The sequence below is a fragment of the Staurois parvus genome, unplaced genomic scaffold (assembly GCF_062004578.1).
Source record: "Staurois parvus isolate SC_StPar_1 unplaced genomic scaffold, SC_StPar_1.0 ptg001468l, whole genome shotgun sequence".
In the NCBI taxonomy this organism is placed as follows: Eukaryota; Metazoa; Chordata; class Amphibia; order Anura; family Ranidae; genus Staurois; species Staurois parvus.
The window spans coordinates 128,746-156,563 of record NW_028319264.1 but is presented as its reverse complement, the minus strand read 5'-3'; the positions used below and the strand labels follow the sequence as shown (position 1 = coordinate 156,563).

The 27,818-nt window shown below is 42.5% G+C and overlaps 1 protein-coding gene across 1 annotated transcript in view; it reads right to left on the bottom strand.

Moving 5' to 3' along the window:
- CCDC83 (coiled-coil domain containing 83) overlaps positions 1-25,260 on the bottom strand; it is a 100,832-nt gene extending 75,572 nt beyond the window's left edge. The window contains exon 1 of the mRNA XM_089662402.1: positions 25,219-25,260. Coding sequence (XP_089518528.1) covers positions 25,219-25,227 — 9 coding nt within the window. The 5' untranslated portion in view covers positions 25,228-25,260. The remainder of the gene's footprint in view (positions 1-25,218) is intronic.
- Between the last annotated feature and the right edge of the window lie 2,558 nt (positions 25,261-27,818).

Here is a 27,818-nt window from a genome sequence, read left to right as displayed (position 1 = left end):
CACTGTCAAAGCATAGTGGGTTCAGAAGCAAGCACATTGATAAATGTAAAGCTTACCTGAAGGAAAATGCTATCTGCTTCAGATGTTGTGCATCCATAAAATACACTGCTAAAGACTGTAAGGTCAATATAAGATGCAGAGAGTGCAGTAGTGACCAGCATACTTCAGCACTGCATTCAGGTCCAGCCCCTTGGGTAACAGAGACGCTGATAACCAACAAAGAGCAAGGCGGGGAGGAGAATGAACCTACCCCATCAACTGTTGCATCCATATGTACGGAGGTACACTTTATTGCCAAAAGTATTGGGACACACCTCCAAATCATTGGATTCAGGTGTTCCAATCACCTCTATGGCCACAGGTGTATAAAATCAAGCACCTAGGCATGCAGACTGCTTCTACAAACATTTGTGAAAGAATGGGTCACTCTCAGGAGCTCAGTGACGCCAAGCGTGGTCCCGTGATAGGTTGTCACCTGTGCAATAAGTCCATCCGTGACATTTCCTGGCTACTAAATATTCCACGGTCAACTGTTAGTGGTATAACAAAGTGGAAGCAACTGGGAACAACAGCAACTCAGCCACCAAGTGGTAGGCCACGTAAAATGACAGAGCGGGGTCAGCGCATGCTGAAGCACACAGTAAGCAGAAGTCACCAACTGTCTGCAGTCAATAGCTAAAGACCTCCAAAATTTGTGTGGCCTTCAGATTAGCACAACAGTGTGTAGAGAGCTTCATGGAATGGGTTTCCATGGCCGAGCAGCTGCATCCAAGTCTTGCATCACCAAGTACAATACAAACCATCGTGACCAGTGGTGTAAAGCACGCTGCCACTGGACTCTAGAGCAGTGAAGACGTGTTCTCTGCTGTGCCGAATCACGCTTATCTGTCTGGCAATCCAATGGATGTGTCTGGATTTGGCGGTTGCCGGGAGAACGGTACTTGCCTGTCTGCATTGTGCCAAGTGTAAAGTTTGGTGGAGGGGGGATTATAGTGTGGGGTTGTTTTTCAGGGGTTGAGCTTGGCCCCCTAGTTCCAGTGATGGGAACTCTTAAGGTGTCGGCATACCAAGAACTTTTGGACAATTTCATGCTCCCAACTTTGTGGGAACAATTTAGTGATGGCCCCTTCCTGTTCCAACATGACTGCGCACCAGTGCACAAAGCAAGGTCCATAAAGACATGAATGAGCGAGTTTAGGGTGGAAGAACTTGACTGGTCAAACATTCCCATATACATTTTTTACACCAGCAATGCTCTTGACTCAGAAGGCTTCTGCAGTATTATCATCACCTGCTGAGTTCACCTTAAAAGATCTTTACAAGTGCCGGTGGAAGCAGGTTCAGAACCTTGCTGACACCTTTTGGAAATGCTGGAAGAAGAATATTTGTCATCCCTCCAAACAAGAAGAAAGTGGAAAAGGAGAAACCAAATGTTCAAATAGGAGATCTTGTTTTGTTGAAAGACCCTCAAGCAAAGTGCAAAGTATGCCCAATGGGTCTCATTATAAAAGCCATTCCTAGTGGTGATGGTAAAGTTTGCAAAGAAGATCTTAAAATCTTAAATCAGGGGATTGCTAAAGAATAACTCCAACTTGTCTCAGATTTAGTAGTCCTTTTCCAGAATAAAGAGCTACCAAGGTAAATGTTACAGTAATTCAGTTGTGGTATATATTTAAACCAGGCTAGGAATGTTCTGTATTCACATCATTATGTTGAGTAGGGAACCATCTTTTAGTCATTCACTGCAATTGCATCCTTATCCATAAAGAACAGGAAGTGTCTCATGTTTTTTAAGAATGAAGATTTTCCATAAACCACTGCAGCCTTTTTTAGCTTCCTGAAGAACACCAGTGAAGGTCTCCTCCTTCCTGCCTTTGATACACATATGCCTGTAAGTTCTTTAATTCTGTTTATCAAAGTCACATACATAGATAAATCGCATTTAAATGTATTCAATGTGATTTGTAGGTAACTGTTTGTAAGAAACGTGTTCATTATATGAATTTGTGAGAGACATGTTTACAAGCATATGGTAACTTTAGTTTACATGACGGTATTGCAGTTTTACAGGACTATTCACAGAAGTAAATACAGTTTTGGAATGAAACACAACGCTGCTTCTGTCAGTTTTGTTAGCTAGCTGTTGGCTAGTTGTTAGTAGGACAGCAAATTATGTGTTTGGGCTACATGAAAGGTTAGTTTCAAAGTTACAGGAAGGGTTTATGTTAGCATTATGGGTCAGTCAGGGGCGGACTGACCATTTGGAAACTCGGGCACTGCCCGAGGGCCCGGGGTCAGTAGGGGGCCCAATAAGATGCCCCTGGTACCTTTTTCATAGGCTTTTTTGAGTTTGGGCAAGGACACAGGGGCCCCATGATCCCCTATTGCCCGGGAGCCCCATGAGTTGTCAGTCCGCCCCTGGGGTCAGTTTTATATTATGGTCACAGAAGAAGTTAGTATTAGTCTTAGCGAGTTAAAGGAAGGTTTTATGTTAGGGTACGGTGAGGGTTAGTATTGGGGATACAGAAAGGGTTAGTATTACTCCTAAATACAGTAGAAAACACCTGTTGTAATTCCTCGAGGTGGTAAGTGGTCAGTGCACTGGCTAGTGGTGTCCTCCTAGCACCCGAGCAAACATGTACATAAAAGGCAGTTGGCAGCTCGATCTTCCGCAATAAATGAGTTTATTAATCCAGGTATAGTACAAAATAATATAGTAGGAAGAAAAAAGCAACCGGACGCATGAGCTCCTGCGCTGGACAATGGACTCCCCAATGTCAATATCCCCACATGTGTATGAAAGGAATGCAAGCCTTGCTGCCCTCAATGGACCAGGGAAATCCAAAGAGAACTGTATATGAAAAGACAAAAAAAGACTGGCTGTGAGGAAGAGGTACAACCTCGAAACGCGTCAGCCATCCAGAGGTCTACAGTCCCCCACCAGGCTACCTTCAGGGGTCTTGGACCACACTGCATCTCTTGTGACATGCTTTCCATTTGATTTTATTTCTCTTGTGAGTATTTTCTTTTTATCAATAAATCTAATTTGTAAAGGTAATGCACTAGGCCTGTGTGCCCTCTTTTTGTCTTTTCATATACAAAATAATATAGGGCTTATGCATTTCAGTTTATAGCCTTAGTCATAGCCTAGGCTGGGGTCTCCAAACTTTTCAAACAAAGGGCCAGTTTACTGTTCTCCAGACTTTAGGGGAGCCAGATTGTGGCCAGGGTAAAAAATGTCCTGATTCCAGCATCGGTTAGAATAAACATGGTGGGTTTGTGGTCAGGAAGAGGAGGAAGAATAGTGCCCCATCACTGGTAGCAGTGGAAAAAATAGTGCCCCATTGTTGGTGTAAGGTGGAAGAATAGTGCCTCAAATAATTGGGAGGAATAGTGTCCCAAGGGCCTGAAAAAGGGCTGCATCTGGCCCTTGGTCCACAGTTTGGAGACCCCTGGCCTAGACTATGATAAAGGCTATGCACTAAAATGCGTAAGCCCTGTATTATTTTGTACCTGGATTAATAAACTCATTTATTGTGGAAGATCGAGCTGCCAACGTCCTTTTATCTATTTAACCACTTGCCCAACGGAGGATTTACTCCCCTTAATGACCAGGCCTCTTTTTGCTACTCGGCGCTGCACTAATTCAACTGATAATTGCGCGGTCATGCAATGCTGCAACCAAATGAAATTTACGGCCTTTCTTTCACACAAATAGAGCTTTCTTTCAGTGGTATTTGATCACCTGTGCGCTTTTTATTTTTCACGCTATAAACAAAAAAAGACCCAAAATTTTGAAGAAAAATGATATTTTTTACTTTCAGCTATAAAAAATATATAGTAAACTCAAAGTTAGTTATACATTTAGGCCAAAATGTATTCTGCTCCATGTTTTTAGTAAAAAAAAATCCCAATAAGTGTATATTGATTGCTTTGTGTGAAAGTTATAGCGTCTATAAACTATGGTATAGATACTGCAATTTACGCCATTTTTTTGCTATACAGCGCTGCGCTAGTTTAATGGATAATTGCGCGGTCATGCAATACGGTACATTAATGAAATTTACATCCTTTTTTTTCCCACAAATTGAGCTTTCTTCCGGTGGTATTTGATCGCCTGTGCGTTTTTAATTTTTTGCGCTATACAAAAAAAAGGCTGACAATTTTGAGGAAAATAACAATATTTTGGACTTTTTGCTATAAAACATGTCCAGTAAAAAAAATGTAAAAATCAAATTTAGTCATAAATTTCTGCCAAAATGTATTCTGCGACATGTCTTTGCTACAAAAAACCCCCAATATGTGTAAATTAATTGGTTTACGTGAAAGTTTTAGCATTTACAAATGGCGGGAAAGATACTGGGATTTTTAATTTTTTTGTATACTAATGGCTTATGGCGGCGATCAGTGACTTATGGCGGTGATCAGCGACTTATGGCGGGACTGCGGCGGACATTCTGACACTGGGGGGGAACTGACTTGGGGTCACTGACATCCCCAGTGACACCAATACAGTGATCAGTGCAAAAAAAAAAACACTGACACTGTACTAATGGCACTGGGGAGGAAGGGGTTAACTTTATTATTCAGTGAAAGGGTTAACTGTGTGAGGGGAGTGTTTTACTAGGAGGCGGGGGGGTGTACTGCAGGGAAAACCGCTGATCGGGAGAGATAAACTCTTCTGTCCCGATCAGCGTGTCAGGAGCTGTCAGGGAACTGACAGAAAGCACAGCTACTGCAGCTGTGCTCTCTGTCACTGATTGCCGCTAATCGCCGGGACATAGCCGGTAACGACCGGCTGTGACCCGGCGGCTGACATCCGCGACCGTGATCGGCGGGACAGGTAGAACGGTGGCGCGCCTCGCTCGCGCCCAATACCTGTTTTGAAAACACACGTTTTAAAACGTGGTTTTGCCAAGCCGTGCCGCCCTGACGCCGTATTTCTACAGTGGCTGGGCGGCATGTGGTTAATAATACTCTTATGGGGTTACAGGAAGGGCTAATGTTAGTGTTGAATTTACTGGAAGTGTTACAGGGAAGATCAATATCTAGGAGGCTTAGGGTAACACATACAAGCCCTCCAGCAAAATCTACTTCATTTTATGCAATTTTAAGCTAAAGCTAAAAGCTACTCCAACCATACAACCTGTTGCAACACGTTATAATGACGTCAAAAGATGGCGTGAGTACAGAGTATAACTTTAAATCATGATAGCATATGGCTTTAAAATCTTACTCCATAGTAAAATAGTGTACTGTACGTACTAGGAGTACGATCAAGGAAAAGTAGAAATGGGACCTGTGACCAGTAGAGGTCATCCGAATAATACCATTCCTCTCTCTCTATCACCAGCCTGTTCTACAATCCTCATAGATTTCTCAGTAATTACTAAAGTAAGGTATTTCCAATGCCAGATGCTTCTCATGGCTGGGATGTCTCAAAGAAGGGCTTGGCTTAGGGTTCTTGAGAAACCAATGAATCATAGAATGGTGGAGAAAGTGAAAGGCTTTCCAGGTATATAAAATTTTCCAATTAAACAGTAATCCCTGTGTCTTGTAGCCTTTAACCTCCCTAGCGGTCTGATTATGTCCATATTTCTGTGCTCAAAGTGGTACATTTTTTTGCATGGAAATATGTATTGTTTTTATTGTAGGCCTGTAATTTTTAGGAATAACTCACTGAAATCTGTCCAAACAAGAGTCTAGTAAACATCCCGGGTATGTTAAAATTTGAAACACGAAATCATAAATTATAATTTAATAAATAATCATAAAAATAATAATATAATAATAATAAATTTAATTCAATAATATAATCAAACCAAAAACACTGAAATTTGAAATATAGCGCCAAGTTCGCACATCGCTGAGCAAAGTCGCAAAATCGTTTTCAGTGTCTGATGACGAATTTCCTCCACGAATCAGTATCACACAATTCTGCAAGTGGTTCTAATTTACTATCGCTGTTCTCTAGCCGGTCTAAAACCGATTTTGACCTAAAGGGACGCTTTTTGGACGCCATGGACGTTTCTCAGTTTCCAGGCAGAAAGAACAGTAAAAATGCAGGCAGGGTACAGGACAAAGCACTCAGGACAAAATGTATGTGAAATGGTTTGATACAGTAATGGAATACTATGTGATTTTAGTGTATTTAGTGAATGTCCCTTTTTGTCATTTTCAAATTTCCCGCTGTTCTGTCCCCCGTACGTCCCAACGTCGCAGGGAACGGAACCCAGATGACAGATGCCGGCATCCACCGGAGGACATTACACGGGACACTGCAGGGGGGACATCGCGGGAGCGCAGGACAAGGTAACTGATCGAGGGATCCCGGAGCAGCGCCACATGGTAAGCCCAAGTGTAGCTCGGGGTTACCGCTTGTGGTGCTGAAACTTTACCCCGAGCTACACTCGGGAATACCGCCAGGGGGGTTAAGGTGAATCCAGCGTCAAATATATTTATGATAATTGCATGCATGGTAAGTAATGTGTTACAGAATTCCTCCCATGTAGCTTTTATCTCACATAGATACCCTGACAAAGACTTCATATCTTCAGAGTGAGAGCGCCATCTTTGTTCAGGTATCATCCTGGGTCTTCCTGGATTAGGATGCCAGGTCAGAGATGACCAATAATCTATATCCTTGTGCTTTGTTCACAAATGTCTGACACAGATCAGCCCCTGATACAGCCTCTAACCTTGTTACTTGTTACGTAGTTACAATGTTATAGTTTGATCACTGGAGGGAGGAGTCTGAGGAAATGCTTCCTTCTAGGCAAAATCAGTAGACAGACGCACAAGGACTGCGCTTAGACAGACACAGACAGACAGTAGACAGACACAGTCGATCACCCCCTCCTCCTCAAAAAACTACACTCCCTCGGCCTCAGAGACTCCGCTCTCTCCTGGCTCTCATCCTACCTATCACAACGCTCCTTCAGCGTTACCTATAATGCTACCACCTCCCCCTCACTCCCCCTCTCTGTTGGGGTCCCTCAAGGCTCTGTCCTTGGGCCCCTTCTCTTCTCCATCTACACCTCCTCCCTTGGCCAACTCATACACTCTCACGGCTTCAACTACCACCTCTATGCCGACGACACTCAAATCTATCTCTCTACCCCCCACCTCACCCTCTCAGTCTCTGCCCGAATCACACACCTACTGAGCGACATATCAGACTGGATGTCGCTCCACTTCCTTAAACTGAACCTCTCCAAAACCGAGTTTCTTGTCTTCCCCCCAGCCCGGACACCACCCCCCATTGACTTCTCCATCACATCCAACAACGCCACCATCAAACCCGCCCCGCAGGCCAGAGTACTTGGTGTCATTCTGGACTCCAACCTATCCTTCCAGCCCCAAGTCCAATCTTTAACAAACTCATGCAGACTCCACTTCCGCAACATCGCCAAAATACGCCCCTTCCTAACCCCAGAAACCACTAAACAGCTCATCCACTCCCTCATCATATCACGACTCGACTACTGCAACTCCCTCCTCACTGGCCTGCCTCACCACTGGCTATTCCCGCTTCAGTCGATCCTGAATACGGCAGCCAGACTCATTCACCTTTCCAACCGCTCCGTTTCCGCCACCCCCCTCTGCCAATCCCTCCACTGGCTTCCGATTGCCCCACGGATCAAATTCAAAATCCTAACGCTGATGTACAAAGCCGTCCACCATACTGCTGCAAACTACATCACCGACCTAATATCCAAGTACCACCCAACACGCACACTCCGCTCCTCACAAGACCTCCTTCTCTCTAGTTCCCTGGTCTCCTCCTCCCATGCCCGCCTCCAGGACTTCTCCAGGGTGTCACCCATCCTCTGGAACTCCCTGCCCCAACCCATCAGATTATCACCTACTCTCCTCTCCTTTAGGCGCACCCTGAAAACCCATCTCTTCAGGGAAGCCTACCTCACCCCCTGCTAACTTGCCAACCTCCTCCACTCTTCCTACCACTCCATCCCCCACAGCTATCTCCTCCTGTACCACCATCCCCTCCCTCCTAGATTGTAAGCTTGAAAGAGCAGGGCCCTCAATCCCCTCATGTTTTGCATTGTATTGGTATTGTTCTGTCACATGTTCTGTCCCCCTTTGTAATGTACAGCGCTGAGCGAACTATTGGCGCTTTATAAATACTGTATAATAATAATAATGATAAAAGGCAGAGATTTGTTTGAAAAATGTGTTGACTTTGACATGTCAGGAATGTCTTCATGCAGACTTTTACATTTAGGTAAAACACCCACTTTATTTTACAAAGATTTTTATTAGGGTTTTCAAAGTTGAATAACAAAAGTTACAAAAGGCAATACATAGAGAAGTACAATAAAATATCTTAGAAAGCGAGGGTACATCATTTGGCGCTGAAACATTACAACTAGCCCAAGCGATTAAAACGCCCACTTTAATAGGTGCTAGTTTACGATTTAAAAAAACAACTCCAGGCGAAAAAAAAAAAAAACATGACGAAAATGGATTGCCCAATAAAAGATACGAGTCTAGCCACTAGCCGCAGATTGGTGAGATGTGGTGGATTGTGTCTCACTGTGCTGCATTGAAAAAAGTATTGCATGCTGTAGTGTTTTTGAGCTCACACCACCGCAGCATGCTGGTGTGAACTGGCCTCCTAGAGAACAAGGCTATTTGTCCAGCAGAGCAAATTATGGCGGCAATAACAGTAAACAATGTCAAATAGCAGTTGCAATGTTAACAATTTGCAAACTGGATATTATTAAACTTGTACTGAAGCCTGGCGCAAATGGGCAAAGTCTGCCCCTTCTAGGCCCAGATGTAAGGGGCCATCCTAAACTTAGTATATATACACAGTGTAGCACCCTCCTAGACAGGTGCTAGGTTCAGTTAGATTTTGTATGTGTTTTGATAGTAAATTTAGTTGTCACACTGTATTCAATGTGGTTGTTAATGTTGTTAGGTAAAAGCATAGTTTGCACACTGTAATCAGTGCTGCTGTGTTCTGATAGTTAGGTCTGCTCAATGTATTCAGCTCCTACAAAAGTCCATCCAGTTCAACCATTAAAAAAAAAAGTTATAATCCTATACCTACAGTTGATCCAGAGGAAGGCAAAAAATAAACCCAGCAAAGCACGATCCAATTTGCTCCTGCAGGGAAAAAATTCCTTCCTGATCCCCCGAGAGGCAATCGGATATTTCCTGGATCAACTTTACCTATAAATGTTATATCCAGTTATATTCTGTGTATCCAAGGAAGAATCCAGGACTTTTTGAAAGAAAGCCACTGAGCTGGCCAGAACCAACTCTTGAGGGAGTGTATTCCACATTTTCACAGCTCTCACTGTGAAGAAACCTTTCCGTATTTGGAGATTACATTTCTTTTCCTCCAGACATAAAGAGTGCCCCCTTGTCCTCTGTGATGACCTCAGGGGGAATAACTCTACACCGAGTTCACTATATGAACCACTGATGTATTTATACATGTTCATCATACCCCCCTTATGTATTATACATGGAGATCATATCCCCCCTTATGTATTATACATGGAGATCATATCCCCCCTTATGTATTATACATGGAGATCATATCCCCCCCCTTATGTATTATACATGGAGATCATATCCCCCCTTATGTATTTATACACGGAGATCATACCCCCCCTTATGTATTATACATGGAGATCATATCCCCCTTATGTATTATACATGGTGATCATATCCCCCCTTATGTATTATACATGGAGATCATATCCCCCCTTATGTATTATACATGGAGATCATATCCCCCTTATGTATTATACATGGTGATCATATCCCCCCTTATGTATTATACATGGAGATCATATCCCCCCTTATGTATTATACATGGAGATCATATCCCCCCTTATGTATTATATATGGAGATCATATCCCCCCTTATGTATTATACATGGAGATCATATCCCCCCCTTATGTATTATACATGGTGATCATATCCCCGTTATGTATTATACATGGAGATCATATCCCCCCTTATGTATTATACATGGAGATCATATCCCCCCTTATGTATTATACATGGAAATCATATCCCCCCTCATGTATTATACATGGAGATCATATCCCCCCTTATGTATTATACATGGAAATCATATCCCCCCTCATGTATTATACATGGAGATCATATCCCCCCCTTATGTATTATACATGGAGATCATATCCCCCCCGTATGTATTATACATGGAGATCATATTCCCCCCCTTATGTATTATGCATGGAGATCATATCCCCCCTTATGTATTATACATGGAGATCACATTCCCCCCTTATGTATTATACATGGTGATCATATCCCCCCTTATGTATTATACATGGTGATCATATCCCCCCTTATGTATTATACATGGAGATCATATCCCCCCTTATGTATTATACATGGAGCTCATATCCCCCTTATGTATTATACATGGAGATCATATCCCCTCTTATGTATTATACCTGGAGATCATGTCCCCCCTTATGTATTATACATGGAGATCATATCCCCCCTTATGTATTATACATGGAGATCATATCCCCCCTTATGTATTATACATGGAGATCATATCCCCCCTTATGTGTTATTCATGGAGATCATGTCCCCTCTTGTGTATTATACATGGAGATCATATCCCCCCTTGTGTATTATACATGGAGATCATATCCCCCCTTATGTATTATACATGGAGATCATATCCCCCCTTATGTATTATACATGGAGATCATATCCCCCTTATGTATTATACATGGTGATCATATCCCCTCTTATGTATTATACATGGAGATCATATCCCCCTTATGTATTATACATGGAGATCATATCCCCCCTTATGTATTATACATGGAGATCATATCCCCCCTTATGTATTATACATGGAGATCATATCCCCCCTTATGTATTATACATGGAGATCATATCCCCCTTATGTATTACACATGGTAATCATATCCCCTCTTATGTATTATACATGGAGATCATATCCCCCCTTATGTATTATACATGGAGATCATATCCCCCTTATGTATTATACATGGAGATCATATCCCCCCTTATGTATTATACATGGAGATCATACCCCCCCCTTATGTATTATACATGATGATCATATCCCCCTTATGTATTATACATGGAGATCATATCCCCCCTTATGTATTATACATGGAGATCATATCCCCCCTTATGTATTATACATGGAGATCATATCCCCCCTTATGTATTATACATGGAGATCATATCCCCCCTTATGTATTATACATGGAGATCATATCCCCCTTATGTATTACACATGGTGATCATATCCCCTCTTATGTATTATACATGGAGATCATATCCCCCCTTATGTATTATACATGGAGATCATATCCCCCCTTATGTATTATACATGGAGATCATACCCCCCCCTTATGTATTATACATGATGATCATATCCCCCTTATGTATTATACATGGAGATCATATCCCCCCTTATGTATTATACATGGAGATCATATCCCCCCTTATGTATTATACATGGAGATCATATCCCCCCTTATGTATTATACATGGAGATCATATCCCCCTTATGTATTACACATGGTGATCATATCCCCTCTTATGTATTATACATGGAGATCATATCCCCCCTTATGTATTATACATGGAGATCATATCCCCCTTATGTATTATACATGGAGATCATATCCCCCTTATGTATTATACATGATGATCATATCCCCCTTATGTATTATACATGGAGATCATATCCCCCCTTATGTATTATTCATGGAGATCATATCCTCCCTTATGTATTATACATGGAGATCATATCCCCCCTTGTGTATTATACATGGAGCTCATATCCCCCCTTGTGTATTATTCATGGAGATCATATCCCCCTTATGTATTATACATGGAGATCATATCCCCCCTTATGTATTATACATGGAGAGCATATCCTCCCTTATGTATTATACATGGAGATCATATCCCCCCTTATGTATTATACATGGAGATCATATCCCCCTTATGTATTATACATGGAGATCATATCCCCCCTTATGTATTATACATGGAGATCATATCCCCTCTTATGTATTATACATGGAGATCATACCCCCCCTTATGGATTATACATGATGATCATATCCCCCCTTATGTATTATACATGGAGATCATACCCCCCCTTATGGATTATACATGATGATCATATCCCCCCTTATGTATTATACATGGAGATCATATCCCCCCTTATGGATTATACATGGAGATCATATCCCCCCTTATGTATTATACATGGAGATCATATCCCCCCTTATGCATTATACATGGTGATCATATCCCCCTTATGTATTATACATGGAGATCATATCCCCCCTTATGTATTATACATGATGATCATATCCCCCCTTATGTATTATACATGGAGATCATACCCCCCCTTATGTATTATACATGGTGATCATATCCCCCCTTATGTATTATACATAGGGATCATATCCCCCCTTATGTATTATACATGGTGATCATATCCCCCCTTATGCATTATACATGGAGATCATATCCCCCCTTACGTATTATACATGGAGATCATATCCCCCCCTTATGTATTATACATGGTGATCATATCCCCCCTTATGTATTATACATGGAGATCATATCCCCCCTTATGTATTATACTTGGAGATCATATCCCCCCTTATGTATTATACATGGAGATCATATCCCCCCTTATGTATTATACATGGTGATCATATCCCCCCTTAATCTCCTCTTCTCAAGAGAGAATAAATTCAGTTCCTCTAATCTTTCCTCATAGCTGATCTCCTCCATGCCTCTTATCAGTTTGGTTGCCCTTCTCTGTACTTCCTCCAGTTCCCCAATGTTCTTTTCGTGAATTGGTGCCCAAAACTGAACTGCATATTCCAGATGAGGTGTTACTAATGATTTGTACCGGGGTAATATGATATCTCTCTCTCTGGAGTCTATACTTCTTTTAATACAAGAGAGGATTTTGCTCGCTTTAGAACCTGCAGCTTGGCATTGCATGCCATTACTAAGCTTGTGATCTACCAGAACTCCCAGATCCTTCTCCACCATTGATTCCCCCAGTTGTACCCCCCCAGTATGTATGATGCATGCATATTCTTAGCTCCCAACTGCAGAACCTTACATTTATCAACATTAAACCTCATTTGCCACATAGTTGCCCAATTAAGCAGTACATTGAGGTCGGCTTGTAAATTGAAGACATTATTATTATTATTATACAGTATTTATATAGCGCCAAAGGGTTTGCTCAGCGCTGTACATCCTGTAAGGAAGTTATTCCACGGCACAGCTTGGTGTCATCTGCAAAGACTGAAATGGGATTTATAATCCCAGACCCTATACTGTTTATAAATATATTAATAAGTAAGGGTCCCAACATATAAATCCTGTAGAATAATAACAATAATAATAATCCTACTCCTACTACTTTAAAGCTAAAGTCTACTGTTTGCTACAAGCACAGACTTTAACATAGCTTGTTCTGAAGAATACCTAAATCCTCCAATTTAGATAGTTCTTGTTTTTGGAGTATCCCACATAATTCCCTAAAACTTATCCAAGTTCTTCAAAGATAAAAACAAAAAAAAACAACACTCCTAGACTGGTCATTGAAGAAACATGTGAATGAACCTGTGTGCTTGGCTGCGGAGTGAAGATAGTGGAAACCTGAACAGTATTCCTTGGCTCCCACGGGAGTAGTGCTACAACAGTAAGTACATTCAGTGGGCTGTGGGTAACAGTCCCAATTTATCCCCTCCCACTAGTTAGCGGTATACCTGTTGGTGCCAAGGATTGTGTTTGAGCACTCTTAAGAAGAGTTTTTGTAATTCCAACAGAAGGAAAACTAATCCTCAAAACAAATCCCTGGGGGTCCAGACTGGGTTGGTGTTCTACTCTAAAATTTGTTGTGGAGTCTCCTCCCTTCCCATGGGTGTCCAGAATACTGGATTCATGATCAGGCTCATGATCAGGATTCTGCAGTTCACTTGGTGGTCCCACTGGCTTAGTGTTCTCTGGCAGGTGCAACAGTTCAGTCCTGATCTGGTGTCACAGGGAGCACTGGCAATCAGCAGCCCACCAGCAGCTTCCCCTGGTTCTCCATGTGAGTAAACTATTTTTAGAGCCTGGACTAGCAATCCTTTTTCCTCCTACTGAAGTTACTCAGCTCCTGGGCCTTGTAGTTCTACACAGTCTCCTCTGTACAGCACTTCCTCCTTTGCGAAATACCCACCAGTCCCTGCAGCCCCCCACAGTTCTCCTGAAGCTCAGGGGCTTGCTGTTCCACTGCAGGCTGTGGCTACAGCCAATTACAGCTCCCCCATTCTACTCTCCAAGTAGTGGGCAAGGCTTCTCCAGCATCTCCAGCTGCAGCTTTTTTCAGTCTCTCTCCATCTCCTCTTCTCTCTGAACAGGTATATAGAGCCCACTCCTATCACTGTTCTTCTGCTTCATGTATCTGTGGCGGGAGAAAGAAGAAGAATGGGTGATCCTGCCAAAGCTCCGCGGCTGCCAATACAACCTTTTGTTTGATTGCTTCTGAATGCGTGTGTGTGCGTGGGGGGGGGGATCTGATTCATTATAACTACCTGGTGCACTCTCAGTATTCTGATGAGTAAAGTTTCAGTGTTTGCATCCCTTTAGAAGTATTTAACCTTTAAGGAGTATCTCACCAAAACTGAATTCCTATTACAGGGGATGCTTAAAATGTGACTTTTAGTGCAGACTCTGGAAAAATCAGCAAGCCAACCAAAGAAGTAGAAAACGTCATTTTGGGGAATTGTATACGCCAATACTATACAGAACTCCTCCAGGATGACATACTGCATTGAATTTTACAGAAAGTTACAGTGACATTATTTTACATTTTACGTTTTCTACTTGTGAAATAAGAAATCACTGAATACTACAGTAATTTACATGCCACAGGTAAAACACAAAGATAAATGCAGTCACTTTCCTTGCTTAAAGGATAACTCCACTTTCACTGATACAAATATATATATATACTGTGTGTGTGTGTGTATATATATATATATATATATATATATATATTGATAGATATATATGTCATATACAATTGCTACACAAGCCATATTGTATATTATATTTAACCTTTGAGGAGTAGCTCACCAAAACTGAATTCCTATTGCAGGGGATGCTTAAAATGTGACTTTTAGTGCAGACTCTGGCACTCCTTAAAGTTTAAATATAATATACAATATGGCTTGTGTAGCAATTGTATATGACATATATATCTATATATATCTATATATATATACACACACACACGCACAGTATATATATATATTTGTATCAGTGAAAGTGGAGTTATCCTTTAAGCAAGGAAAGTGACTGCATTTATCTTGGTGTTTTACCTGTGGCGTGTAAATTACTATAGTATTCAGTGATTTCTTATTTCACACACAGCTGTGCTGTGATATTTGAATTTGTTTTTCTTTTACCATTTAAAATACATGTCCATCTAAGGGTGACAACGGTTCTGTGCTATTTCACTGGAGAATGAGCAACCTTGTCACCCTGGTACAGGAACAGAAAAATAATAGAACTACTGGCAGAATCAACAGTTATTAAAGAAATGTAATCTTCAAACGCGGAAAGGTTTCTTCACAGTAAGAGCTGTGAAAATGTGGAATAGACTCCCTCAAGAGTTGGTTCTGGCCAGCTCCGCGGATTGCTTTAAAAAAGTCCTGAATTCTTTCTTAGATACACAGAATATAACTAGATACTAACATTTATAGAATATAAGAACAGTGCAGCACTTGAGGAAAATATGAACAGATAAAATACACAAATCAAAATACTGATAAAAAGTCTATATTGTAATAATCGTGCCAGGTGACTGGTAGCAATCAATGGTAGTGCTCTGTGAAGAATAGCAGAAATGCGCACTCACCAGAAACTAAATAAATATGAGCGGTCTATATCATATCCCAAGGATCCTCATCAGAAAAAGGTCTGGTCACAATGGGTGAATCCTCCCTCCAGGTTGCATTCAGAACTCGCCCAAAGGTAAAGTAGAAGCGATACTAACATTTATAGGTAAAGTTGATCCAGGGAATATCCGATTGCCTCTTGGGGGATCAGGAAGGATTTTTTTCCCCTGCAGGAGCAAATTGGATCGTGCTTTGCTGTGTTTTTTTGCCTTCCTCTGGATCAACTGTGGGTATAGGATTATAACTTTTTTTTTTCTATGGTTGAACTGGATGGACTTTTGTCTTTTTTAAACCAGACTATGTACTGTAACTATGTTAGAAAAGCAATTGCCATGTTGCTAGTGACAGACTGCATCATATATGTCATTTTTTATTTTGCCCATAGTTATACTATAATTATCAAGACCTGGATATTCCCAAGGACAAGTTTCCAAAACCAGGGACTATTGCCTGCAGCCTGTGCCGCAAAAGTGTAGAGCTAGTACAGAAGCCATTTAATTAGCATCAGCCTGTGAGAGGCCAGAGGACTAAATTCCAGAGCGTGAGAAATAAAGGTTTGGATCTTCAGAGGCAAACCACAAGCAGCAGTTACCAAAGGCATCCAATGTATATTGTATTTACAGTGAACACATACTTTGAGTTAATATTGCATTGCAACCCTAAAACAGTTTTTATATGACTTTCACATTTTTGTTAGCCTGCTCTCTGCATATTTTTCTGCTATAGTATTGTCAACCTGAGATCAAAAAGTGAAGATCCTCTGCCTTATAGGGAACATATAGTCATTTAAACTGTGCCTAAACTACCCTAAAATATTTTTCTTGAATTCCACCTGAAACAGAAATCTTCTGTTCTGTAGCCTCCTAGCTGTATATAAATGTGCAAAAGTAATCCGCGCTAGTTCAAACAAATGTTTTCATAACCCAGCAGCTAGCATGAAATCCTAATACTGGAATTTATCAAATATGATCACGCAACAGTGTAGCGCTCAAAAATATAAATACTCAACTGATACCAGGGGTGGACTGACCATTTGGAAAGGACACAGGGGCCCCATGATCCCCTATTGCCCGGGGGCCCCATGAGTTGTCAGTTCGCCCCTGCCCACTACCCAGGTTAACACCAGTTCCGTTATGGTCTGCCTCAGTCATTTCTGTCTGTCAGTCACACAAGTCCGGTGCCATCCGCTCAGCTCCTGGGTTTTTATAGCGGCTGCTGCAGTGTGGCCTGAAATGCGCCAAGATGTCATTACTCTCGCCTTGCGACCATAGACATTGCCAGACGTGCCTGCCCCCCCCCCCCCGACGCTGGCCACACACACTCGCATATCATTAAACATCAACAAGATAGACATTTCATAAAAGTGAATATTTCATCCCAGATTGTAAGCTCCCAGGATCAGGCCCTCCTTTCCCTCTTGTATTGAACTGTATTGTTGCTGTATTGTCTCCCGTTATATTGTAAAGCGCTGAGCAAACTGTTGGCGCGATATAAATCCTATATAATAATGATAATACTCATACATAAATAGATAAATAAATATAAAGTGTAAACATTTCATGCTCATAAATAAAAAAAGCTCATCTATAAAAGTCCCATCTCAATGTGAAAATCTTGTATAGAAAAACTGGATACTCTTCAAGTGATGGAATGATGAAACCGTCTTATCAACACATGCAAATGTGTCACCCCACACCGTGCTCACAGAAGGTTTACCAGATGTGTTTGGCCCCCATTTTACTGAACAGTAAACTCGCTCAATGGTATCAAATATCATTCGCAGATCCCTGTACACCAGTGGTTCTCAACCTGTGGGTCGCGACCCCTTTGGGGGTCGAACGACCCTTTCACAGGGGTCCCCTAAGACCATCAGAAAACACATATTTCTGATGTGTAAAGAGCAGCTACTGTGTAGAAAGCAGCTACTCTGTTAAAAGCAGCTACTGTGTTGAAAGCAGCTGTATTGGAGGTAAAACAACACTCATGAATTATAATTACTGGGTAAATAATTTTATGGTTGGGGGTCACCACAACATGAGGAACTGTATCAAAGGGTCACGGCATTAAGAAGGTGAGAACCACTGCTGTACACCATCAGATGTAACTCCTTATATGTCAGCGTGCTTCATAGAGGACAGCCACTCTCGATATGTCATTCAATTGTGGCACATAGGAAGCCAAAAAGCTATCCATAGCATAAAACCATAACTAAAAACTTTTATCCAAAACCAAATTGCACTTACAAGGTACCAGAAATGAAACAGCACTGTACAAACAAATTCCCGATCAATTCCCACATCAAAGATGGACATCTCAACAGCCAGACAAACCAGGGAGTCCACCCCAGGCAGCCCGGCAACAAGCCCACCCCTTAATACACAAAGTACACATGCTGTCTTTCAGTTGTTTGCATTCAAATGGTATAATCTGTCCATCATAAGACAAAACTCATACAATATTCCTACAAAAAAGTCTGAAAAAGTGGAATTTATCTATCTTCATAGATTTCTTGAGGGAGATTGTTGACAAATATCCTCCTAGATGAGTGGTTCTCAACCTTCCTCATGCTGGGACCATTTAATACAGTTCCTCATGTTGTGGTGACCCCCAACCATAAATTTTCATTGCTACTCCATAACTGTCAGTGTGTGGGGGTGGGGGAATAGTGCCCCATCATTGGTGTCAGTGGGGGGGGAATAGTGCCCCATCATTGGTGTCAGTAGGGGGGGAATAGTGCCCCATCGTTGGTGTCAGTGGGGGGAGGAATAGTGCCCCATCGTTGGTGTCAGTGGGGGGAGGAATAGTGCCCCATCGTTGGTGTCAGTGAGGGGAGGAATAGTGCCCCATCCTTGGTGTAAGTGGGGGGAGGAATAATGCCCCATCCTTGGTGTAAGTGGGGGGAGGAATAGTGCCCCATCGTTGGTGTCAGTGGGGGGAGGAATAGTGCCCCATCCTTGGTGTAAGTGGGGGGAGAAATAGTGCCCCATCGTTGCTGTCAGTGGGGGTGAAATAGTGCCCCATCATTGGTATCAGTGGGAGGAATAGTGCCCCATCATTGGTATCAGTGACACCAATGATGGGGCACTATTCCTCCCACTGACACCAATGATACTTACCTTGCTGACCTCTGCTCCAGCCTGGGCTCGGTCCCTCTCCCATCTACATGCAGCATACCTGGCTGCAGCAGCACCATCTGCACAGTACAGGCACTTACCGGTCAGCTGTCTTCTTTCTCCAGCTGCTCTCCTCCTCTTAACTTGCTCCAGCAGCTCCTTCACTCAATCTTCTTTGATCTTCGCACTGCCGCTCGGCTCCTCCTCTCCAAGTTCCACCTCCTCACCGTTGATTGGCCGCCTGTGTGCCTCTCCTGAGCTTCAGTTCCGGCGGCCAATCACCGGCGAGGAGGCTGAACTGTTGAATGATCCCTGGGGTGTGGCCAGATGACAGCGGCGGCATGTCATCCCGCCCACACATCGCGGTCCAGGGAAATGAAGACACCGGACCCGCTGACCAGACAACCTCTCTACCCCTCCTCCAGCAGCATGTGTTTTCCGATGGTCTTAGGCAACCCCTGTGACCCCCAAAGGGGTCGCGACCCACAGGTTGAGAACCGCTGTCCTAGATTGTAAACTCTAACGAGCCGGGCCCTCTGTTTCCTCTTGTACCAAATTGTATTGTAACTGTAATGTCTCCCTTTATTTTGTAAAGCGCTGAGCAAACTGTTGTCGCTATATAAATCCTGTAAATTAATAATAATAATAAATATGTCTGCCCCAAGTGGAGGAGTTTCTCTAACCTGCAGTTAAGTCTGCAGGAGGGCCACTATATTTCCTCTGACCATTAACCTGTATAAGATTAATATTACCTCTTTCCATCCACTCCAGAAGGGAAGATTTATTGTCTTTACTCAGAGAATTAATCCAAGGCTCGCTATCAGTGTTCATCATGCTGTTGTCCAGAATTATCTGCTCTCTCCATGGGCCATAATCAGTGGGTAGAAGGCTAACCCCTTGTCCCCTCAAAAAGCCCCTGTTCTGGTTGGGCCTGTCACAGCCCCCATTTTAGTTAGTAACCAGGTCATGGTACTCTTTTAGGTGGTAGTCAGAGTAGTCTCTCCTATTTACTTAGTGGTCAGTGTAGTGCCCCCTTTTTGTTAGTGGTCATAGTAATGTCCCCTTTTAGTTGCTGGTTAGGGTAGCATCCCCTTTTTAGTTGGTGGTCGGGGTATGGCCCGTTTTAGTTGGTGGTCAGCGTAGTGACCTCCTCTTAGGTGTTAGTCAGAGTAGTGTCCCCTATTTAGTTGAGACATTAACTGGAAGAAAGGGGAGAGGGAGACCTATATGTCCAATGGTATCATCCCTTGTTGATGGATTTTACTGGTGCCACAACCCTTTATTGGCAAGACACTGAAAAACACATGGACCCTAACTAGAAAAAAACTAATGGGGCTTTTAGAGGCACCATACCAAAAAGAAGGTCAATACTCAAAGTATAAAAAGTTAATACTCAAAGTATAAAAAGTTAAAGCTTTATTGAACAATGTTAAAACCACAGTTGTGGTAAAGGTTTTTTTAGCATTCACACAGCTCATATTAAAAGACATGTATAGCTTGTGCAGAGTAACATAACATTGCAGAAAAATTTCCCATGGCTAGCATAGTTGACATAATTTCTTTAAGATCTTTCATCAATCTTTTCCGACGCATTTTGCAGGACAATAGCCCGCTTCCTCAGGGAGATATAACATATAGTTCTAAAATTATATAAATAAAGCCAAAATAAGCATACAACATATCAAAAAAATGTCAGGAAAATATAACATCTGTAATAATCAAATATTCACGTATACCAGATGATGGCATCAAGATGTTCATAAAGAGCCACAAGGAGCCATGACCATTTGAATCTAAAAAGGAACCCTTCATCAAGGGTGCACAGATAGGCGAGGTGCACAAACCACATGTCCGTAACAAAAAAACAAAGCTGAGAAAACAGATCAAATTGTCTGAATAGTCACTGTGTCCCAAATCCATCCAAACTACATCCCTACTCCCCAAACTGATTTTAATACAAACAAATTAGTAATTCGGGACAACAGGGAGCTATTCTATGCATAGCCCTTGGCTAGGTACATATTAGAATTAACCTTTTCCAAGACTAACTTACTCTAAATAAGGCACATTCAAATATTTGGCTTTCCAAGAGGAAGAAAAAGTATATATATATTTTTTTTTTATGCCAGCAACAGCGCACTACTTCTTACTCCGATCTTGTCTTCTCATCAAGATAGCCAAAATGTGTTGTGTATCATAGAATCTCTCTTTTTCATGTGATCTTCCAGTGTACTGATCCAAATCTCCAAAAGAAAAAAAATAATATAGTGTAATATTTCTAATACAAATGTGCTACATGTGCACCTGTGTGCAATATATAAAGTGCAATATATAGAAGGTGTGCACCACTCCTCCCCTAAATACTCTTACTCTCTTAGGGTGAAAATTTGCATTTCACTCTTATACTGTGAATAAAATCCAAAATACGCGTGTGACCATCCTGCATCCACCACCTGTGTGCGAAGCCAAACAAATGTGCTCGATCCCTTCCCCTTCAGGCATGCACCTTACCCTGCATGTCTTGTGAATAGTCTTTTCAAAATCATGTAATCAACGTACCAGGGGCGGACTGACCATTTGGAAACTCGGGCACTGCCCGAGGGCCCGGGGTCAGTAGGGGGCCCCATAAGATGCCCCTGGTACCTTGTTCATAGGCTTTTTTGAGTTTCGGTAGGGACACAGGGGCTCCATGATCCCCTATTGCCCGTGGGCCCAATAAGTTGTCAGTCCGCCCCTGCAACGTACTCAATCTCTTCCCCGCTTCTTCATGAATTCTCAGTGATCGTGAAAGATAAACATACTCCCATAGTGCAGTATTACTTACAATTCCAATTTAATAATGTAAAATTGCGCTTACATATATTTGAGGTTCAAGCAACTTGATTCTACCAATCAAGGCATAGGATTGCAAATGAAGGAAGTTGATTGAATGACGAAACGCATCAAGCGGCTGTGACGTCAGACGCAAACGGAAGTGCCGCGGTGGCCATTTTGGAGATTGGTAGAATTTTAAGCAATACTGCACTATGGGAGTATGTTTATCTTTCATGATCACTGAGAATTTATGAAGAAGCAGTGAGGAGATTGAGTACGTTGATTACATGATTTTGAAAAGGCTATTCACAAGACATGCAGGGTAAGGTGCATGCCTGAAGGGGAAGGGATAGACCATGTTTGGCCTCTTGAAGGATGCGGTGATCCCGTCACGACCTCTAGAGTCTAGATAGACTCTTTCACGGGCAAAGAACCTGACACATTGTGGATTCTTAGAATGATACCATGTACCATGTCTCCATATGGGGGATGATATAGCTCCCAATTGAATAGCTAATACGTGGTCATAAATTATTTTCCAAAACTTAAGTTTGGTTTTACCAATTCACATAGTGTTGTGCTTCATGCAACTCCCCATTCGGTAGTATATGCTTTTTGTCCTGAGAGATATATTGGCAATAAGCACATCCGCCACATATAAATGTTCCCTTGTGACAACATGGATCTGTTCTTCTGTCCTAACAAAATGGCTCTGTACCAGTGCATCCGTGATGGATACATTCCTTTGGAATGCAATTTCGGCCTTGTCTCTTACACATGTGGCTACAGCAAGATCAGCTTTAAGGAGATACCAATATTTATCAATTACATGATGAATCTGTTGCTGTTGTCTGTTATAGTGCATGATTATTTTTGTGGTGGTCTCCTTGCCTTGCCTGGGACGTGGTGTTTGAAAAATTAGGTCCGTACATGATTGCTGGTTTGCTCAATGATATGCTTTTTTCAACATTTTGTTTGAATAGCCGCGAGCCCGCATTCTAATTTTTAATGCATCAGCCTCTTGTTTAAAGTCTTCTTGACTGGAACAGTTGCTTTTGAGGCATAAATATTGACTGTATGGTACGGACCTAATTAAGCTGTACGGATGGCCTCTATTCACCCTCAAGATGGTATTTCTGGCTGTGGCCTTACAATACAGAGTGGACCCTTTACCACAACTGTGGTTTTAACATTGTTCAATAAAGCTTTAATTTTTTTATACTTTAAGTATTGACCTTCTTTTTGGTATGGTGCCTCTAAAAGCCCCATTAGATTTTCTAGTTAGGGTCCATGTGTTTTTCAGGGTCTCCCCTATTTAGTTGGTGGTCAGGGTAGTGCCCGCCTTTTAGTTGGTGCTTAGCTTATGGTTTCCCATTTAGTTGGTGGCCTGGATAATGCCACTCTATTAGTAGTGTCACTGTAGTGTTTCCCTTTTAGTTGCTGGCCAGATTAGTGCCCCCCCCCCTTTAGGCGGCAGTCAGGGTAGTGTCCCTGTTTTATTTGGTTGCCAGAGCAGTGTACTCCTTTTAGGTTGCAGTCAGGTTAGTGCCCTCTTTTTAATTGGTGGCCAGAGTAGTTTACTCCTTTTGAGTGGCATTCAAGGTAGTGTCCTCCATGTAGTTCATGGTTTTGCTGAAGTGCTTGTATTTTAGTTGGGGGCCAGTTAGCTGTCCCCCTATACTGACATCCTGAGTTGGTTGTCAGTATAGTGACCCTCCTTTTTATTGATGGTCAACACAGTTCCCTGATTTTAGTTGGTGGTCATTGTAATTCCAACTTTTACTTTGGTAGTCAGTGTAGTGTCCCTCTTTTCGTTCATAGCATACTGCCACCATTCTAGTTGATCACTGTAGTTCCCTGTATTAGCCCTGTTCAAACTAGTGCCATTTGATGTTCATCTGCTGTAGATCTGCATTGCACAACAATGAAAACCATTTTATTCTCCACGATGCTCATTCACATCAATGTAACATGGTGCATGCTTCTTTTGGTACTACACTGTGCATTTTGGACCTCATAAACATCTACTTTTTTCATGGCATTGTGCTTAACAACCAGTTTCCTTCTTCTTCAATAAATTCAGGGAGCATGAAAACACATAAAAAACAAACATAAACATGCTACAAGAACACACTGAAAAATGCATGATTATACAGCAGCACTAATGTTTACTTAGATATCATAGGTGGTCAGTGCTTCCCTTTTAGCTAGTGGCCAGTGCAGTGCTTCACCTTTGTTTGGGGTCAGCACAGTTCCTCTCTTTAACTTACTGCTCTGTAAGGTGCCCTTCTTTTAGTTGGAGGTCAGTGTACTGTCCTACTTTTAGTTGGTGGTCAGAATAACGCCCCTGTTTTAGTTGGTGCATAGCGTAGTGCTCCCTGTTTGCTGGTGGTTAGCATAGTCCCCCTTTAAGTTGATGCTCTATGAAGAGCCCCAAGTTGAGTTGGTGGATAGGTAGTGCCCCCCTTTTTGTTGGTGGTAGCAAAGAGTTCTTTTAGGTGGTAGTCATTGTAGTGCCCCCATCATAGTTGACAGTCATTGGTTTTGGTGCTCCTTACATTGGCAGTCAGTAGTTTTGGTGTCCCACACCATTAAACATGGAACACCCAGAAGACCAGCAGAACATACCAGTGTTTGTGGCCAAAACAATAAGGGGGAGCGAGGATGTTGCATTGCTGTAGAACAGCAATTCTTAATCAGAGTTCTGTGGTACCCTCGAGTTGCTCCAGAGGTTGCTAGGGGTTCCTTCAGCTGTGGCTGATTGACGTCTGATCCGATGGTGCCTGCATAGTTCCAAGACCAATGCTACTTTGCAAAACGAGCAGCATGACCCAATTATCTTTTCTTGCTGTCTGTATGGGTGACATTCTGACCTCCACTGTAAGGGCTGCATTCTTTCTGCTGACCACCAATATAGGGGCATTTTCCTCTGTTGATGCCCTATGGATTGGCATTGGTAAGGATTCTCCAAGACCAGAAGAATATTTTTGTGGTTCCTCTGGGGTGAATGGTTGAGAAAGGCTGCTGCAGGAGGACACACTGGAGCGTACATGGGCAATTATGTAAAGTATGCAGCAGAAGCTGCCACACATGAGAATGAGCCCTTGCTGCTCATTCCAATGCAAGGAAGCAGGATGTTTTTAGGAAAAGCACCATAACACAAGATGAAATAAGTAAGCTATATCACTGAAAACGATGTTCATAGTTCACCGCAGGTGCAGCTTAAAATGCTAACTAACATACAGAGGTATAAATGGCCCCTTATGCTTTATTTCTACAATACTATACAAAGCATAACTTAGATACTTACCCAATGCATTTATGTCACCTCTCGTCACCTCCCAGATGCCAACTGAAAAAAAAAAATCTACATTGTGAATAAAGAGTTCAAAGTCCTTAGATTTAAAGAATGCAAAGAATCCCAATAAGCCCTGTAAAGCAAGTTAATCTTTTGGGGGACGTTGTGGGCACGAATTTCTACCATGGCAGTTTGTATAAGTTATAGATTATTTATGACAGGGGATTATGGGATGTGGGACAGATGTGGTTCCCATGCGGTTTATGAGCTTAAAAAGAAGGGTAATACACAATCATGTGGTGCAGTAACCCACAACAGCTAATAAATATATCAATTAGAAATCAAATCAATAAATGTTCTTTGACTCAGGGTGCTTAAATCAGGAGTTACTAGCAATAAAATATGACACAGACACACATTATGCATATTGTTCTATATCTGTGTATGAAATGAAATAGCAAATGTAGGAGGGCATCGTTGATGTAATAATGTTAATTTTCATTCTAAAATATCACACATAACACAAATATTTGATGAAAATATATAAGTTTTAATAAGTCTGGTTTCACATCTGTACAATGTGCCAGCGCATGTTTGTTGCTGCGTGTTTTTGTGTGTGCTACTGTGCTTCGCAGTAGGGCAGCCCATTCATTTGTATGGACTATCTACTGCATCCAAATCACACAAAAAAATAGCACAGCACTTTTTAAAAATTGCGCTGAATCACAACACATGGTAGTAACTATGTATTGTGGTTCAACAAAATGTGCATGGGATAGCTTGGTGCATTTGGATACCATTAGGACATAATGGCATTTCAGCACACAATACAGTGTAACACATGATCTCCTGTGATGCAGGAACACATGTGGGAACGCATGTATCGCAGAGATCTGTACCGAGTCTAAAGTCCAGTTTCAGTGTATATCAGCTAAATACATTCCAGGTGTGTCAAACAAAAGATTTGCAAAGTCTTAAGCCTAGTACAGACCAGAGGCGGACTGACCATTTGGGTACTCGGGCACTGCCAGAGGGCCCGGGGTCAGTAGGGGGCCCCATGAGATGCCCCTGGTACCTTTCATAGGTTTTTTTGGGTGTGGTTTGAGTGTGGACAAGGACACAGGGCCCCCATGATCCCCTATTGCCCAGGGGCCCCATGATTTGTCAGTCCGCCCCTGGTACAGACTACTCTTTTTTTCCGTTTAATCCAGCGGGCTGAACGAAGAAAACCTGACAGCTCCAATGTCAGTATAGCGATCTCCCCCACAGTGCTATTGTTTTCTGACAGGGGAGAGGGGGGATGTGGTGTCTCCCCCCCATCCAGAACACTGGTCAGTGCTCTCAGCCATTGGCTGAGAGTGCTGATCGGGAGCCGATCGGCAGTCCTCTTTCAGTCATGCTCTTTCAACAGAAGCTGGCCAAATGGTTCCGCCCGACTTTTAACCCGTGTGTACTAGGCTTTACAGTTCACTTGTTATTTCAGAAAGTGGCCCCAGCATATGCAGAAAAGCCTGCCCCTTGCCAGAATGCTGCAGAGAAGGTTCCTTAAATCGGAGCTCCACCCAAAAGGGAAGTTCCGTTTAAGTCTTTGTCCCCCGCTCCCCATTAAGGATTGGCACCTTGGGGGAGCGGGTACCTGAATTTGACAGGTACCCACTCCCACGCCTGCTGTGATTGCCTATGCAATCGGAAGCGGAAGTTGCCCTCCCCTTTCCCTCCCCGTAGTCTTCTGGGACATGTGACAGGTCTCAGAAGACTACAGGGCCATTAACAAAGCGCAGCGCTTCTCACGCATGCGCAGTGGGCACCCGGCTGTGAAGCCGCAAGCTGTCACAGCCGGGTGCCCTCACTGAAGATGCCGGCGTCAGGGAGAGAAGATGGCCGGTGAAAGCAGTGGTGGTGAGGACACTGCTGGTCCGAGGGACAGGTAAGTGTCTGTATTTTAAAAGTCAGCAGCTACAGTTTTTGTAGCTGCTGACTTTTTTTTTTTTTCAGGTGGAACTCCGCTTTAATCTGTGTGTAACCAGAGGTCTCTCTGCAGTGATTTGATGCATTTCTTGCTGAGTCTCCAGTCTCCAGTCAGTGGGGAGCATGAGTTTTTTGTTGATTGCAGCTGTATAGGTTTGACTCACAAGGGAGCATTGGGGATCTCTGCAGTAAGACTACTGCTTCCATGCAGAGAGCAAGTGTCCTTCCCTACAGCATGGTTACAGGGGACAGGCTTTTCTGCTGTACCTGAGGCTCCATTTGCACACGCTTTTAGGCGCATTTACGTGCATTCCTGCACGTTGTGTTCAGGGCAGTCTATTAATTTCAATGGGCTACTTTGCATTCAAGAAATGTGCAAAAAAAAGTACACTGCACAAAAAAACATGATACTATGGTACGTGTACTTTGGCGCATGCAAAAGTGCATGTGTTTGCAAGATGCATGGGGGTGCCATTAAATATTAATGGAAATGCCTTGTGTCTGCAAACGGACAACGTGTTTTACTGCATTGTGGGAAAACACACGATTTTGCACACGTTCCCATAGTTCACTGGTGTGAACAAAGCCTTAAAGTTAAATTAGGGTTTCAATAGAACACTGGAAGCATCAATGACTGTTAAATA